The sequence below is a fragment of the Sprattus sprattus genome, assembly GCF_963457725.1.
Source record: "Sprattus sprattus genome assembly, chromosome: 2".
In the NCBI taxonomy this organism is placed as follows: Eukaryota; Metazoa; Chordata; class Actinopteri; order Clupeiformes; family Clupeidae; genus Sprattus; species Sprattus sprattus.
In genome coordinates, this window is record NC_137921.1 from 43,921,156 (window position 1) to 43,939,046 (window position 17,891).

The 17,891-nt window shown below is 45.6% G+C and overlaps 1 protein-coding gene across 1 annotated transcript in view; it reads left to right on the forward strand.

The window, feature by feature from the left end:
- The window catches only part of sned1 (sushi, nidogen and EGF-like domains 1), a gene marked incomplete at both ends in the record, with an annotated part of 37,943 nt that extends 20,694 nt beyond the window's left edge, over window positions 1-17,249 (forward strand). Inside the window, 20 exons of the mRNA XM_080860236.1 lie at window positions 1,220-1,312; window positions 2,216-2,350; window positions 2,963-3,082; window positions 3,418-3,534; window positions 4,888-5,031; window positions 7,274-7,447; window positions 8,457-8,570; window positions 9,633-9,746; window positions 10,062-10,178; window positions 10,637-10,924; window positions 11,319-11,502; window positions 11,939-12,051; window positions 12,286-12,564; window positions 13,937-14,000; window positions 14,511-14,593; window positions 14,918-15,016; window positions 15,726-15,845; window positions 16,595-16,682; window positions 16,978-17,054; window positions 17,224-17,249. Of these exons, the coding sequence (XP_080716362.1) occupies window positions 1,220-1,312; window positions 2,216-2,350; window positions 2,963-3,082; window positions 3,418-3,534; window positions 4,888-5,031; window positions 7,274-7,447; window positions 8,457-8,570; window positions 9,633-9,746; window positions 10,062-10,178; window positions 10,637-10,924; window positions 11,319-11,502; window positions 11,939-12,051; window positions 12,286-12,564; window positions 13,937-14,000; window positions 14,511-14,593; window positions 14,918-15,016; window positions 15,726-15,845; window positions 16,595-16,682; window positions 16,978-17,054; window positions 17,224-17,249 (2,549 nt within the window). The remainder of the gene's footprint in view (window positions 1-1,219; window positions 1,313-2,215; window positions 2,351-2,962; window positions 3,083-3,417; window positions 3,535-4,887; window positions 5,032-7,273; window positions 7,448-8,456; window positions 8,571-9,632; window positions 9,747-10,061; window positions 10,179-10,636; window positions 10,925-11,318; window positions 11,503-11,938; window positions 12,052-12,285; window positions 12,565-13,936; window positions 14,001-14,510; window positions 14,594-14,917; window positions 15,017-15,725; window positions 15,846-16,594; window positions 16,683-16,977; window positions 17,055-17,223) is intronic.
- Between the last annotated feature and the right edge of the window lie 642 nt (window positions 17,250-17,891).

Here is a 17,891-nt window from a genome sequence, read left to right on the forward strand (position 1 = left end):
TACAGTATGTGCATACATACACACTTGCATACGCATAGACTGTCATGCACACATTCACATAGCCGCACATTTTCGCATAGGAACACATGCAGAGCCACAAACACAGAAAAACACCTTCACCCCCCCCCCCCCCCCCCCCCCCCGCACACTTACATACATTTTTTTCCTCTCTACCCTCCCTCCGCAAGCTCTTTAATATTATGTGAGCCATTGCAAATTCACACTACTCCCCGCTCTTGAGCTGAAATAACTATCCATGCTTAGATGGACTCTCTTAAATCTCCCGAATACCTTCCTGCCTGGCTCACTTGGAGCGCGCAGTGGAAAAAAGCACCGGCCTCTCCAAGCAAGAGAAGGTAGCCCAGCACAGTGCCGGGCAGACAGGCAGAACACGGCAGCACTGCCTGACTGACCGACCGACCGGGCTCCTACATCAAAGCCCTGCAAAAAGAACCCCTTTGCCCCCTGCACCCGACCAATGAAAATGGCTCCAGCAAAAAATTAACAGACTATTAATTGCCCCCAGGGGCTGATCAGGGAGGAAAAAAGAGAGAGAGACACAGAGAGAAAAATGAGGAGGAGGAGAAGAAGAAGAAGAAGAAGAAGAATGAGAAGGGGAAAAAAAACATGTTCCATATTATCAGAAAAATAATTCCCTCCTCACGCGGAACCCTCTACCCCCAAACTCCTGAGACTTCAAAAGGGGGCAATTTAGCAGTGATACAGCCTCTTCCTTTGATCCATGGCTGCAATTATGGGGGGTGGGAGGGTCAGGGGGGGCGTTGAGGAGGGGGCGATGAGGTGAGGAGGGGGAGTTGAGGGAGAGCGCAGAAGGGGGGAGGAAAATGAAAACAGTCCTCCAATTTGTAAGGAAGAGACGTTAGAACACTCCTGCCTGCACCGCTGTTCTGAGATCAGGGTGGGAAAGGAGTGGAGAGGCCAATGAGAGGGTTTGGGTGGACTAAGCAAGAGATTCAATCACAAATTGTGCATATATGTTCAAATGGTTAGACACACACAGCCACACATACACACATACACACACACAGACACACTGTAAACTTTTTATATTTACCCATACTGCCACTTAGACTTAATTGAAAGAAGTTAAATTCACACAGAGACACCTGATCACTGAAATTGCATCTTTTGTGTCTCTTTGTGTGTGTGTGTGTGTGTGTGTGTGTGTGTGTGTGTCTGTGTGTGCGTGTGTTTGCAGAGGAGTGCCTGTGCCAGAACGGAGGTGTGTGTGTGGACATGAATGGCACCTGTGAGTGTCCCACGGGCTACACCGGACTCTTCTGTCAGTTTGGTATGTGTTTACCTGACCTACTTTATGAATACGGCTCTTTGCCATTACATCAGGACCACAGCTGCTGATATACAATATAATGCACCATCCACACTCAAACACACACACATTAATGCACCAACACACACACACACACACACACACACACACACACACACACACACACACACACACACACACACATTCATATAAAATTCACACACGTGCACACACACATTCATGTACACATACAACCAAGTCACACATTCTTAAGAACAACGAATCAATGAACACACACAGACAAAAACACTGTCAGATGCACAAACAAACACCCACACTGGCAGGTGCACACACAAACACAGACACTCTCATACAAGTTATTTCATAACATGTATTCATGAACTGTGTGTCAGAGTTGAGTTTAGACCCCGGCACATTTCCCAACCGATTGAGCACCTGGATTGTGCATTACTCAGATTGGCTTGAGCATGAATGCCAAAGAAATACAGACGGGTTAGGCCTGATAGAACACGCTTACTATCCCAACACACGCACACAACCACACACGCGCACACACATACACGCACTCACACACACACGCACACGCACAAACAGGACAGTGCAGTCACTCAGCTAATGCTGAGATACAGCCTCAGATCCACTTCGGCACTGATCCTGAAAACAGTATGTATATACTGTACTAACATGCAAACTTTAGTTATCTGAACTGCTGAGTCCAGGCCTGATTTACTTACTTCTCATATCTCTTAGCTGTTTGAGAATAGGGCCGTAGTGATTGTGTAATGGAAACTGTACTCTTCTTCAAATCCCATTTTTGAGATGCGTAGATGATAAGCGATTGAATATATGATAAGCGTGCGTACCCATGCTTTGCTACCTGTCTCTTATGGTGGTTCTCCCCAGAGGTGACCCAGACCCCCTGCAGTAACAGTCGCCCCTGCCCCCACGGGGGACCCTGCCTGGAGTATGGAGGGACCTACCTGTGTACGTGCCAGACTGGAGGGGTGGACTTTGACCACAAGGACTTCTATCCCTATGGTAAGACCGAGAGAAAGAGAGAGAAAACGTGCAGGTGGCAAAGAATATATAAATAAATAAGGTGGGCAAAAAAATTGTTTGGTAGAAAGCATTAAATGTGTTTCAGAGAGAGGTTTGAGAAATACACGCTTTAGTGTAACAGCTGGCTCTCCTAAATGTCAGTTTAGTTCCATGGAGTTCTTCAAAGAGTGTGAGTGTTTCATCCAGACTCTACAGAAGAAATTATGTGCCCATAAACAGTGATTCGGGTGCAAATCCAGCCATCTGGGGAAAGCTGTGTTGACTGTAGAGGTGCTTTTTGAGGGTTGGGGGATGCAGAGACGTTAGAGCCTGTGTAGGCAGAGGGGGTCTGTGGTGGCAGTGGGATGTCAAGTGTGTTTGGCTATTTTAAATACACACACATTCACACTGTCACACACTTACAGGGGTAAGGGAAACATACATGATTTTTAATATAATACATACACATACATGTTCACTTTCATTCATACCACTCATACAAGCCAAATAGAAATAGCTTTATAAGATTCATTGATGTTGGTGTGTGTTTTTGAATCAACGGCATGCGGTAATTATACAGGATGCGGTGACGTTGGTGTGTGTGTTTTCCAGTACAGCCCCAATCGGCCTGTGACTCGTCGCCGTGTCAGAATGGGGGCTACTGCTACGATCAAGATGGAGGATATACCTGTGAATGCAAGCATGGATACAGAGGAAAACACTGTGAAAAAGGTAAAGTGTTTGTGTGTGTGCGTGCGAGTGTGTGCATGTGTGTGAGTGTGTGCGTGTGTGTGTGGCTGGCCAATCTCCTAAAGGCATGCAGACACTGAGGGAAGCTCTGGCAGAAAAGCAAAGCTGTTGCCAAAAGCAGTATCACTCTGTGTTTCATGCCATCACTCACTGCACTGTTTCAATCACATGAGGCCATGGTGTCTCCCGTGATTGAAACTTCTGATCAACTTCTAATGGGTTACTTTCGCTTTGTTGTGTGTGCGTGTATGTGTGTGCGAGTGAGTGCGTGTGTGTGTGCGTGTGTGGCTGTGTGTGTCTGTGTATCTCTTTTGCAGTCAGATTAAGTGCCTGTGCTTCGTCCCCCTGTCGTAATGGAGGCTCGTGTACAGACGATGGGGGGAGCTACCACTGTGTGTGTCCATTCAGATTTACTGGCAAACACTGTGAAGTGGGTGAGTACTCCCCCGCACCGCACCACTCCACTCTGCTCGCTCTCCGCTTCCTGTTTGTGTGGGAGCATCTGTGTGGAGCCCGGAGTTTGTTTGCACTGTTTATGTATGCTTTTGGGACTGTGTGTACCTGTGTGTGTTTGTGTGTGTGTGTGTGTGTGTGTGTGTGTGTGTGTGTGTGTCTGTTTGTGTGTCTGTGTGTCTGTGTGTGTGTGACAGAGTGTGTGTGTTGTGTGTGTGTGTGTGTGTGTGTGTGTGTGTGTGTGTGTGTGTGTGTGTGTGTGTGTGTGTGTGACAGAGTGTGTGTGTGTGTGCACATATGCTCTTTGCATGTAACTGTATTTGTGTGCAGATACATGCATATGTTTGTGTTTGTTTTATTAACACAAGTGTTTATAAACCATCCTATGACACAGTTGGCCAGGGCCATGTCCCTGCTGTGAGTTCCTTAAAGGACACAGCTGCATCTCTCTTTTTTCTCTCTCTCTTTCCTCTCTCTCGTGTTTTGGAAGAGGTGTGTTTCCGCACTGTCAGGGCCACGAGAACAGCAGTAGAGCCAAGAGCCAAGAGGCTTTTCATCTTTTGGATTATCGTTATCCCAAACCCTTTCCCACTTCCGCAAGCGTTGTGCAAGCGCTGAGCAGGCCCTTGCATAATGATTGAATTCCATGCTGGAATGTGTCCGGATAGCCTAACGCGTGCTTGTGAACTGCATTTATAGAGAAACAACTGGTTGGCCTCTGCTGGGCCTGGGAGAGGCAGGATTTGTCCTCTCTGAACTACTGTAGTGTTGGATCACTGCTTGCACACATGCAGATGCCATTAGATGTGTAGAATGCAGAAATACTACTGGCAGCAGTGACTAATAAAAGTAATTCAAAATAATTTTAGATTGGCTACTGCTGGAGGTTGCAGTCTAAAGAAACTACAAATTATTATTTGTATTATTATAGTGCATTTGTATCAAAACCGGCACACTTCATGTGATATTGATTGAGACCTCTTTGTCATCTTTCCCTCTCTCCCATCCAAAACACCTCATAATGATTACATACTCGCTTAAAGTAATACAAACAACACACATACACACACACACACACACACACACACACACACACATACACACACACACACATGCTTATGCACACATTTTACAAATACACTTGCACCTAATTTAAATGCATGCGTGCATTCTTCCAAACAAAGCAATGTGCTCACTGTTCAAAACAAAGCAACTCACACCTACGCATGAAGATAAAAATTGCTGTCCTAAGTACAGTATGATGTATTCCATGCACGCCCCCTCACTCCCCTGATGCTGTGAGAATGTTTGACTCTGTGCTGGTTTGTGTCTAGGGAAGCCTGACCCCTGTGCGTCCAGCCCTTGCCTGAACGGAGGCACGTGTTTCCACTACATCGGCAAGTACAAGTGTGAGTGCACCACAACCTACAGCGGCCGCCACTGCGAGATCAACCGTGGCTCCTCACGTGCACCTGATGGTGAGTGTGTGTGTGTGTGTGTGTGTGTGTGTGTGTGTGTGTGTGTGTGTGTGTGTGTGTGTGTGTGTGTGTGTGTGTGTGTGTGTGTGTGTGTGTGTGTGTGTGTGTGTGTGAATGTGTGTGTGAGTGTGTCTGTGTCTGTGTCTGTGTGTGTGTGTGTGTGTGTGTGAGTGTGTGTGTGTGTGTGTGTGTGTGTCTGTTTCTTTATGAATCTCTCTCTCTCTGTCTCACTCTGTGTTTGTGTGTGTATGTCTGCATTCATGCCATCTGCCTTCACCATATTGTTCTAAACTGTAAATGTTACTAACTAAATGTAACTAAAGTACAAATGAATGATACATACAGTGTGTTGTTGAATGTGTGTGACCTTAGTCCCCTCACATTTAAGTCTTTGTCTACTTTACCAAAAGTGTTTACCACTGTGTGTGTGTATGTGTGTGTCAGTCACCATGCCGTATTTCAAGTCAAATGGACTCAAACAGCCCCATTCCATTGGCATTGACTCTGATGCTGTATTATTTTAGAATGTCTAATACGGTTCTCCATTCCCAGTGTCATCAATATTTTATTTTACGGCTTGTGCTATTCTATGCTGTATGATTTCTTCTTCCTGAATCGGTTTATGAGCACACATTTGCTGAACCAGAGGTATTCACTATGTCAAGGTTTGTGACTCAAGAACTCGCTGCAAGACTGCCCATGACATAAAACACTTATTCAAGTGAAAGTCTTCTGGTGCCTGCCTCTCACTGTCTGCTTTTATGGGGACTGACCAGATCCATATTGCTGAGAAATGTCTCCCCTGATATAACAGAAGCTGCGGGGTATTTCACAGATTTGAAGCCAGTTGTGAATTCAACACAAAGTGCCAAATACTACATTACAGTTTGGTGGAAATACATGATCTGCTTGTCATAAACAGAAGCAGCTTGTTCCACTGCGTTTATCACCGGGTGTGGATTCCATGCAGAGTCTCATCTGTCATGTAAACCACACCGGATTGAGGATGTTTCCGCAGTATTTGTGTCTGTTTCTCACTGAAATAGAGTTTTGACAACAGCGAAGCCTTGTGCGTGCCATGTGGGCCATGTAAATTGAGCCTTGATGAATTTTATCCTGCAAGGGAAAAAGCACATCAGTGCTCTTCTTTTATGCGTTTCACATTTGAAAAACAGAGTCAGGGAAGTGTGTGAGTGTGTGTGAGTGTGTTTGTGTGTGTGTGTGTGTGTGTTTGTGTGTGTGTGTGTGTCTGTGTGTGTGTGTGTGTGTGTGTGTGTGTGTGTGTGTGTGTGTGTGTGTGTGTGTGTGTGTGTGTGTGTGTGTGTGTGTGTGTGTGTGTGTGTGTGTGTGTGTGTGTGTGTGTGTGTGTGTGTGCATTTGTGTGTGTTTGTGCGTGCTGCATCTGAGCCATTGTGGGTCACCAGTAGAGCAGCCAACCTCCATAACTTCATTATGTCTGTTGCACCAGGCTGTGGACTCTTTGTCGCCATGGACCGTAATCCATTTGAAACGTCTGCAGTGGTGATGTGTACTGTTAAAACAGAGTGGTTTTGTCATTGTGTGGCTCCCACTGACTTGTGTATATGACTGTGTGACTTCATGTTTATGGTGGCAACTAAGCTGTACTGCTAACGCTGGTGCTCACAGAGACTGCATGAGGAATGTCTTGCACATAATTTTGCTAATGCATCCTGACTGGTGATGTTAGGAGGCCAGTGTGCAGAATGGATAGAGAATTAAGATGTAAAGCAAGCCGTAAAAATGCTCTATTTTCTATTATGGTGAGGTTTTATGCCGTTGCTAGGTTACTGCATCATATTGATCTCTGTTTGCCTGTGTACACATAGAGTAGAGTATATGTTTCACTGTGCCATATGTGATAGGATGCATCATGCCAGTGCCAGTGAGCCAGAAACACCCTGGTTTTTATTATGAAACAGTTCTAAGTGTTCTCTGTGTCTCAAAAAGTGTTCTTTAGTGCTCTTGTGGTGGGTGTTCGAATGCATTTACCCTGAAGTCTAATAGAACCTTTTGCCTATACCAAGGTCCTGATTGAGGATCATGTCTGTCTGTAACACAGTTTCATGATTATCCCTCGTTTGAATGGTTCCCCGGGTATGAACGCGAAATATGAGTAGGTGTATGTGTGTGTCTCTCCAATTTCACTCTGTGTGTGTATCATCTGTTTCACCTCTGTGTTCGTGTGTGTGTGTGTATGTGTGTGTGTGTGTGTGTTTGTCAGGGGTGGATTGTGGGCCACCTGCTCGGCCGAAGCATGCGGACGTGAAGTACTCCTCCACTCTTGCCGGCGCCATGGCGGTATACGTGTGCCACCCAGGATACACCCCTGTGCCCCGCGCTACGCAGAGCATCTGTGGCAATCAGGGAGCCTGGAGCCAGCCCCCCGTCTGTGAGGGTATGTGATACACACTCACTCATACACACACACTCACTCACACACACACACATCCGTGAAAACATTTATTCAAACACCAGTAGGGTCCCATAGGGGAACATATTCACAGAGGTAGAAGGACTGATGAGTACACATGTGTGCGTGCACACGCACACTCAAACACTCACACACATGCACACACACTCGCACACACACTTGCACACACACACACACACACACACACACACACACACACACACACACACACACACACACACACACACACACACACACACAGTCACATACAATTTATTGCCCCAAAACCTTACCCCACACTCCAGGTTCCCAAAGGGCCATTAAGTAAATGTAGGTCTGGCAAACTGGAGTGAAGATTATATGGAGGCCACTATATCTTGTGGGAGAGAGATGGGGGCAAGGATTAAAGTAAGAGCCCCGGCGCTCAAGTGCACCACCAGACTCCACTCCAGAGAGAGAATGTGCACGCTGGCTCACTTAGTGCTCTGGTGGAAAGTGCCAATGGCCCTGGTGTTTCTCCCGGGCTGTCGTGAGAGTACAGCAGTGTGTGTGTGTGTGTGTGTGTGTGTGTGTGTGTGTGTGTGTGTGTGTGTGTGTGTGTGTGTGTGTCTCTCACCAGCCAATTCATTAAGATGACTCCAGTCACCTCAGCCAGCGGCAGTGACAGATTCATGGTACTTTTACAGTCATCCACAGTAGCTCTCCGGCTGCTGCTGGATAGACATGGTGAGGGGTTGGCAAAGGTGTCTGTGTGTAAGTTCATGTCTTTAAAAGAGCATGTATTCTGTGCTGTGTGTGTGTGTGTGTGTGTGTGTGCACAAACAATGTGCTTGCGGATGAGTGAGAGAGGAAAAGTTGAGTTTTGTGTATCTGTATCCTGCACCAATGTGAGAGAGTTCATGTGGGTGACCGTGTGTGTTTGTGTGTGTGTGTGTGCGTGCATCTGAGAGCGAGAGATGCATTGTTAGATAATGGCATCCCTTCTTATCCGCAGAGATAAACGAGTGTCTATCGCAGCCCTGCCTGAATGGGGGGACTTGCAGGGACAGGGTGGCCTCCTTCCTGTGTGAGTGCGAGGAGGGGTTCAGCGGTCCGCGTTGCCAAACCGGTGAGACTGACTCACTGTCACGCTGCTTTACAGCCCGGCAGGGACCAGTGGGAGTGGGGCGAGGCTGCAAGCATCTGTGTTCTGTTCAAAGAACAGTGTGTGTGTGTGTGTGTGTGTGTGTGTGTGTGTGAGTGTGTGAGTGTGTGTGTGTGTGTGTGTGTGTGTGTGTGTGTGTGTGTGTGTGTGTGTGTGTTTGTTTGTTTGTGTGATTGTGTGTGTGTGTGTGTTTGTGTGTGATTGTGTGTGTGTGTGTGTGTATGTGTTATCATGTATTCATCTGCATGTACATGGTTGTGTTTCTGTGTGTGTGTGTGTTTTTTGTGTGTGTGTGTGTGTGTTTGTGTGTGTGTGTGTGTGTGTGTGTGTGTGTGTGTGTATCTATGTATGTATTTATGAACATGGTTGTGTTTCTAAATGTGTGTGTGTGTGTGTATGTGTACGAGCCATAGTGGTGTTTTTTATACATGACTGTTTTTTGTGACATTTGTGTGTGTGTGTGTGTGTGTGTGTGTGTGTGTGGTCAGATGTGGATGAGTGTCTCTCAGAGCCCTGTAAACACGGTGGTACCTGCGAGGACCAGCCTGGCTCCTACCTCTGCCACTGCCCACAGGGATACAGCGGACTTGACTGTGAGATTGGTATGAACAAACGACTTGGTTTTGCAGAATAATAACCAGCCAGCGGACAGGCACCAGTATTCCAACACTCACTTTGTACTGTGCTGAGATATATTAATGAAGTCATTTAATTAAGTCCTATGAGCTTGTTTGATGGGATTCACGTCTCTTTTCCTCTTTCCACTACAAAGTGAAAACCCACGAGCACTCCTACACACAAATCCCTGGCAACCACACATCAAGAGTTCTGTGAATTGTCATTAGCGCTTAAATAATGTGAAGAGGTGCAGTGCAGAAATTCACATGAATCATTCTAATGGAGACATTCATTCCTCCCAGCTACACAGGCATTTAAAGAGGCATTCCTGCATTTTAATCTGTACTCATAACTCAAGGCCAAACATTGAACTCAGGTGTATGTGTGTGTGTGTTTTCGCTCTTTCAGAGCAGGAGGGGTGTGTGCCCAACCCATGCCTGAATGGAGGAGTGTGTCGAGTCTACAGGCGGGCCCAACGCTGTGTTTGCAAGGATGGCTTCTTTGGTGACCGATGCCAAATGTGTGAGTTTGATCTTTCGTCATGCTCTCTGTAGCAGAGGAGTTGCTGGTTTCCATTCTTGCAGGACAGTAAAACGTATTCCTTTTTTTTGTGTGGATATTACTGAATTGAAATTAAGGTCCAAGAAACCAAGTGAAATTTTCAGTAGCAGAGACAAGTATATGTCACCATAGCTGTCAATCAGTCGCTCACCCTTCAGTTCTTTAAAACCCCTTTAACTACATGGAGGTAACATTTCCAGAGACTTCAAATCCAACCACAGTCCAGCAGGGAGTGGCGCTGACTTTTGATGATACTTGGTCTTTTCTGCCCCCTAGTGGAAAATCCATGTGTACTACAGCCTTGTGGGAACAGGGGCTTCTGCCGTAGCGACAGAAGGGGGAACTACAGTTGTGCCTGCAAAGTGGGACACACAGGCAGAGACTGCGAGAGAGGTCAGCTGTGTATACAAGTCACATGTGAACATAACCTGCTAGTGTAAGAGAAATGTTTAATTATGAGTCGCTTTGCATTTTATGAAGGTTTTTTTCTGTTTATATGAAAAGTGAAAATGCCACAAAATGCTACTAGAATGTTACTTAAATTACATTTATATGGCTGCTGAACTAGCAGGTGATGCCAACTTGTATCCTAGTAAAGTCCTATGAAAATACAACTACGTGGAACTAGCGCCCTCTGACACCATATGATGCCCACTTTTAAAAATCGGGATAACTGCTTCTTTCATTGTGTTTTCCTATTTTGTACAAGGTGATATATGGCTCATTTTCGATGCGATGACCTAAAGTAGAAAGTGGTATTAAAGCCTTCTAACAAATGTACAATCCTTGTGAAGATATAGTGGATAACATACTCCTGCCAGTAATATGATCATAACCTCCACTGTTCTCAGACCTGTTGCCTCCATCTGGTCTGCGTGTGCTCCGGGTGGAAGAGGATGAGGTGGAGCTGCGCTGGGACCAGCTGGACACGTCAGACAGCCCCCTGAGCGGTTTCGCTGTGACCTACGCACCGCTGGGCCGCGGGCCGCGCAGGAGCGACTTCCTGGAGAGGCAGCACTCCAGCTATCTGCTGCAGGGTCTCGAGCCCGGCCTGCTCTACAACATCTCCACCTTCTCCGTGAGGCGCGGGGCCAACAGCAACGACATAAGTCAGCCCGCCTTTGCTCTCATTCGCACACGTAAGGAAGAGGGAGGGCTGGTGTAGTGTTTCTGGCCTGTTTTTGTCTGTTTACTATCAACACAAAGGGAAGACACACAGTCACTGGAAAACCTCACAGTGATGGAGGAATTAACACCCTTCCCCTGACTCTGTATCTGTTTGGCATTCATGACGCTCAAGTGGCCTTATTTATTTTAGAAATACATATGCAAAACTGTACGGGTTGATGTTGATTTGTGTGTATGTGCCTATATTTGTTCCTATGTGTGTGTGTGTGTGTGTGTGCGTGATTGTGTGTGTGTGTGTGTGCGTGTGCGTGTGCGTGTGCGTGTGCGTGTGCGTGTGCGTGTGCGCGTGCGCGTGCGCGTGCGTGCGTGTGTGTGCGTGTGTGTGTGTTTGTGTGTGTGTTTTAGGGCCGCGGAAGGCAGAGCAGCTGCAGGTGGTGAATGTCTCCTCCTCCCAGTTGTGGCTGCGCTGGCTGCTGCAGGCAGCTCACCATGCCTCAGTAAGTCAGGTGCGCCTCTCCCTGACCCCCTCTGACGGGAGTGGAGCCCGCACGGCTATACTCAACACCAGCATCACAGAGTATGGCTTCAGGTGAGACACCACAGTACTTACAGACATGAGTAGACCCATACGTGCTCAATCACTGTCTCACACTTACCAAGACAGAGGTATGGATTACGGTATGGATTCAGGGGAGAACCAATCAATTACAGCTGACAGCTTTGATTCTGCAAGACAAACTCCTTAGGGAATGATTCATAATGATTAATAATGAATTGTGTCCAAGGCAGTGTAGCATTTTACTTGCCAACTTGGTGAAAAGTCCCTTAATACTCCACTAGGTGGCTGTAGTGTTCAATAAAATGTACTGCTGCATTACTGCATTGAGCCACTAGATGGCTCAAGCGAACCACTAAATTAACTGTTTCCACACAAAAGCCTCCACTACTCCATAAATCTTCACTCTGCATTAACACAGATAGAATGAGGAGTTCATTCATTTGTACTTCCTCTTTCTTTTTAACAGTTCCCTGCTTCCAGGTCAAATGTACACAGTGGATGTTGTCACTCAGAGTGGTGTAAGACCAGAGGAGCTTCCGTCAACCAGTCACTCTGCTGGACCAGTCAATGTCTGGACAAGTATGTCACTTGGATGTACACACACACATCCATACACACCACAGTTTTATGTACTAACATACAAATGCACTCATGCATACAGGGATTCTCATATTTACATCTTTGGATCTTCGCATCACATGTCATATCTAGTAGAACATCAGTTCATAAAGTATGGACAACATAGTCCTGTTGATATCATTAAACATTAATATTTCTATTTCTCCCTCTCTTTCCCCCATCCATCCCTCTCAGGACCTCTTCCACCCCAGAACCTCTCGCTGGGTCATGTGACTGACACCTCAGCTCAGGTCTCATGGGACCGGCATCCACGGAGCGTCCCGGACGGGTTTGTGGTGAACGTGACACGTGGCCTGAACATGAGAAGCCGATACCTGCCCGACGGGAGACTGGGCAGCTACACACTCCGAGAGCTCAGTCCGGGGCAGCACTACAGACTGGCCCTGACCGCAGTGCGAAACACAGGGCAGGAACAGGTTCACAGCGTACCCCAGCACTTAGCCTTCACCACCCGTAAGTGCCTGAATACAGGGTTTATATTGCAGCCAATCCTGTTCATTTGCATCTCTGTAGCATTTTAAAACAAATGGACTGGGGATTGTAAAGCTGGAAAATGACGTCCTGGTTTTTGATGGGTCTGTTGCAGCTGTTAGGTTTCTGTATGTAAGCCGCAGTCTTGTACCTCCCATGGTCATCAACAGTCTGGCTGCTCAAGGGTGAAACTCTCTCCAGTTTGTCATTACCCATTCAACATTTACTGAAATGTATTTCGCAGACACCTGGTTTTGCAAAACCAGGCGGGGTACAGCAGAACGCTGCTGACATTGACGCCCTTGATTGACTATTGGCCGGCAAGCACGGAGGCCACACAGATGTAACTTAGTATTGACCTTGAAGAGGCTGCCAAACAGTTGCCTTGAGTGATGACTGCAAGGGGCCCTCCCTCTCTCGCCAACATTTTTTTTTTACTGAATAATATTGTATAATATGTCACTCTGCTAGAGTCTTTGCCCTCTAAATATTCATTTGCACACTACTGTAATTTGATGCAGGTGTGGATGGCAAAATGTGACAGCTAACAGTTGAAAAGAATATTATTGAGTTAAGAAGTGATGTCAGATTCAACTTTGGAGAAATTCCCCAGGGAAACTCATTGGCTCCTGGCTTCTGCCTGCTACATATTGCAAAAATGTTTCCCATATGACCGCCACGGCACGCACTGTCTCTGTTTCGTGTTCATCCTTTTGTGTTTACACATGTCCGCTAGCCCGCAAGAATTGTGTACGAGGGTTGTCGCACTTCAGGGTGATTACTCGTGACTGTTGACAGGGACAAAAGGCCATGTTTAAAACTGCAGTGCCACTGCAAGCTGAAGTGAGTCATTTCAAAATGGATCAGTGGACAATGGCATGGGTTTGGCAAATAATGCATATGCTTCCCGATTATGGGCAGCTGTGGAGGCAACATTTTTTATTTAAATCAGCAAGTTTCCAGTTCAATTCATACCAAGACACAGATTTTTGAACATGATTTTATTTTGTGGAACAAAACCATTTCTGTCTTAGTGCCTACTCTGTCTCTCCTTTCTGACCCTGAAGCATCTCTGAGTGCCTGTACCTCTAGTATCTGTAGTAAGCAGGTCCCTGTCTTCATGATAATACTGTTTATGTCTGTGCTATAATTACATTAAGTATTTATACATACATTCTCGATATACGCGTACTGCATCTGCTATGTTTGTGATTGTGTGTGTGTGTGTGTGTGTGTGTGTGTGTGTGTGTGCACGCGCGTGCATGTGTGTGTGTGTGTGTGTGTGTGTGTGTGTGTGTGTGTGTGTAATCTGGATCAGTACCGCTGAGGGAGACTCCCAGGGGGCGCCCCACAGGCCGGCACAAACCTCAGGACGTGGGCGTAGCAGAGGACAGGGAGCACTCAGAAGAGCTACCCAGGTAGGGTGGGCCAGACACTTATAGTCTATGGAGCTGAAGGTTTAGAATGACTGTTTGAATTGACTAGCATAGAAATGAAGGGGCACATAGTGTACAATGTAAATGTCTTGACTGAAGTTCTAAAAGAGTAGCAGTACTGATATATTGCTTGCCTCCGCTGTGCTGCTTAAACTGTAGTCACTTACTGTAGTCACGCAAATTTAGCTTCAATGCAAAACAGTTGTGTCCACAATTCAATGAAAGGAGTTACTGTTAAATGTTACGCACCCATTTGGGATGTGGATAACTATTTTGAAGGAAATAAAAATGTCATGTTGTGGTTCTATAACAGGCTTTGATACCTTTAGTAAAGTGTATTCTGTGCCTACCATGGCAGGGTCCAAAACAACTGCTTATAAGTGTCACAGGGCATGGAGGCACAAAGTCCTTTGATACAGTGACAAGACCTTAGTTTTATAAAGACATGGCAATTTACTATTTGTTTTCTGCCCCTCTCTGTCCTAACATTAGATACACAGAGTTGATTGATGGCAGGGGGAGGATAATGGCCAAGTTCACCAACCTGCCAAGGAACGCCATCAGACACCGCCTCAGTGAGTGAACTTCACAGAGGACACGCCAGGCCGATGTACACCCTGTTGACAAACACATCGTTGTCAGATTCTCTACGGCCTCTGAGGATGATGCATAACATTGACACGGACACCTTGATATTGTGTTAAGCTCAGGGCCCTCACATACTGGTCAAAGAATGTTGCTCTTAGGTTCGAGCTGCTTATTCACATGCTTTCTTTAACCACTTGCCACATCCAGGATGTGTGGTTCTTAAATATCTTTGTATGGTGCTGGAAAGAATGTTTCAGGTTAATAAATCAGTGACTCTGTAGCACTAAGCATCTATTTGTCATTTATATCAGGACCGGAGCCTCCAGTCAAACTGGAGAAAATGGAGGAAACCACCAATAAAATCAGCTTAGCCTTGGAGATTGCTGAGGAGGCGACCAAAAAGAAGACTGGTAGGTGTCAAATGTAGCACAGTATTAAAGATGCGGGTTTAAGATTCATAGGTGGTATTTCTGGCCATGTAATCTCTCCCAGATGGTAGGAAGAAGTGAAGAAAAAAAGACAGAGAGAGAGAAGTGAGCAAGGGAGTGAAAGAACCTTGAGATATCTGTTGATATGTGTACCACATCAAATTCACCGTGGAAACAGGCAGGCTTTACTGTTAATCCGTCAATCACAGATTCCCTCTGTTGGTTCACAGGAGGGTCAGAGGTTGGTTTAGTCAAATCCTTTGGAAAATAACTTAACAAAATATGGGCAATAAACCACAGTTTGAGCGGGCGTGGAACAGAAAAAAAGCTATTTTGTATGGGAAAGCTTGGGACAGATAAGTGCTTTAAAAAACAACTCATCCATGCCTTTATTTTGTGACTAATTGCAACAAAGGGCAAAAGCACAGGTACTTCTGTAGTGCTGGGTACGATTTTCAAATGTTATCATTACTTTGAACTCCAAATAATGCAGCACTTTGGTATAATTTCCAAATTCTTTAATTGCTTAATTGCCCTAATTGCCTGTATTGCTAGTGAGAGCTGACAGGACTGGTGGAATGAGGTCAGAAGGTAGGGGGAAATGTAGAGCAGTGTGGCAGTCGGGTTGTAACGTGAGCTCTGGCGAGCTTTTATGAGACTGCGAGTCCTAACAGCAGCTGCTGTGTTTCAGAGCTGCCCAGGGACTGCCGCAGCAGCCTGCCCTGTCAGAACGGGGGGACGTGCGTCAAGGGCGGCGACAGCTACAGCTGCGACTGCGCAACGGGCTTCAAGGGCAGACAGTGCGAGCTGTGTGAGTGTAACCTTTCAACCCGCCCTCCCAGAACACACACACACACACACACACACACACACACACACACACACACACACACACACACACGGATGAAGGCACGGACAAAGGCAACAATATTCTTTCTCAGTCATTGAGACCGGTCAATGCATGGCAAAAAAAAAGAGTTATTACAAGCACTTACTTCTTGCATGCAAAATGTCTGACTTAAACAGAAGATAAAAATCGCATCAGAGATGAAATTGGGTCTCATATTCTTCAGGGCAGCTTATTTTTTTCTTCACCCTGAGTCCCCACGAGAGAAAAGCTATCCTCTAGCCATGTGTGTGCTGATGCATTAGAGAACCTGGGAAATGTCTCTAAGAGAGCTATCATTACTTAACTCTCACATCCGACCCTTCCTCCCAAACGCATTTCATCATTGAACACTCACAGTTACTCCTGGGGTCATCCTTATTTAAACACTGTATTCCTAAATCCATTCATCAGACAGGAGGAGAGCTAGACAGTACTCTCTTTCTCCTTCTCTCTTTCCCTGTGCTTCCTCTCGCTTTCCTGAATTTAATGAAATAAGCAGCTCAGGCACCAAGACTGGCTGATCGTGCTCACAGATGTAGTCTAACGCCTTGTCTTCTAGGATCTAATTTACTTTGTCTTTCAATCTTTTCCCTGTTAACTCACTGCCCAACCCCCCCCGCCCCCCTCCCCCCTGCCCACCACCACTGTCTGTGTTTGTGTGTTGTCTCCAGTCTGCCAGAGAGTGCCACACCCATGCACCCGTCTCTACTCGGAGACGAAGACTGTGCCCGTCTGGGAAGATGGAGTCTGCCATTACCTGTGAGTGGATTTATCTCAGTGCATTACATTTTTCTTTTAAAATGCACAGCCATGATCACCATGCACCTAGTATGACAAGATTAACAAATGTATAAGTATATGAATAGAATAAATAGTTATGTTTGGACTAAATTTGTACAAAAATAATGCATTTGAAGCTTCAACTTGAAGCTTGAATGATCTCCCAATGTTTGGTGCAATTGACCGAGTACTCTTTTTAAAATACTTTAATCTGCAGCATAGTTCCCTGATGTATTCTACACAAAAGACATTTTATCTAACTTATTTTCCACAGGTACAAGAAAACATATAAAGTACAGCAGGATGTTTGTTACAGAGAGATTTGTGAGTCTCATTTGCCAAAGAAAACAAGTAAGTGGTTCTATCTATACAAATCAAATCGAGCATTTAAAACTCAATATTAAATCAAAGGTCAAATTATTACATTGACATACCTGACAGCTATCTTAGAAAACACATTCATATAACTAACTTAATGAAAAGAGTTTCAACATAATAGTACGGCATTTTGTCTCCCCAGACAGAAGAATTCAGAGGCAACAATAGTGGTTAGTATATTTCCATCAATTAATAATCTCTTGTTACAAGTGATTCAACTACCATTTCAAATCCTACCGTTGTATAAAATGCTATATATATAATATTATGCATTGATTACTTGACCCTTATGATCGTACTTTTCAGGGAGATTTCTCCATCTCAGATCCAGAGATTTCTGGGTACTTCATCCCAAGCCCCCACCTATGGACTCCTCTGCATTAACTCTGACTTGTCTGAGGGATCCAATCAAGCTTCTGGACACCTGAACTCTCAGACAATGATGGGAAGTCCTAGCAATGCCAAACATCGTTTGAGACTACACTGCTATGGAATCCACACAAAGGGTAGAAATAACCCCTGATGGTGCACAGAACACTTCACAAGTTGACTGGATCAGAAGCATACCTCAAATGTCCATGCCGACCCATTTGTAAAGGTACTCCTGTATGAAGTGGCAAGTTAGCCCCTCAGGGAAATTCCAAAGCGATTGCCTGTCCCTATTCCACAAAAATGCAAAACAAAGTGCATCTCATTACTTACCATCTAACCATATAGATCTGACGATCTTGCTTTTCTCATTGAGCAAGACCACTCATAAAAGATATTATGAAGACTGGACATTTTTGTCAGACACCTTTTTCTGTACAC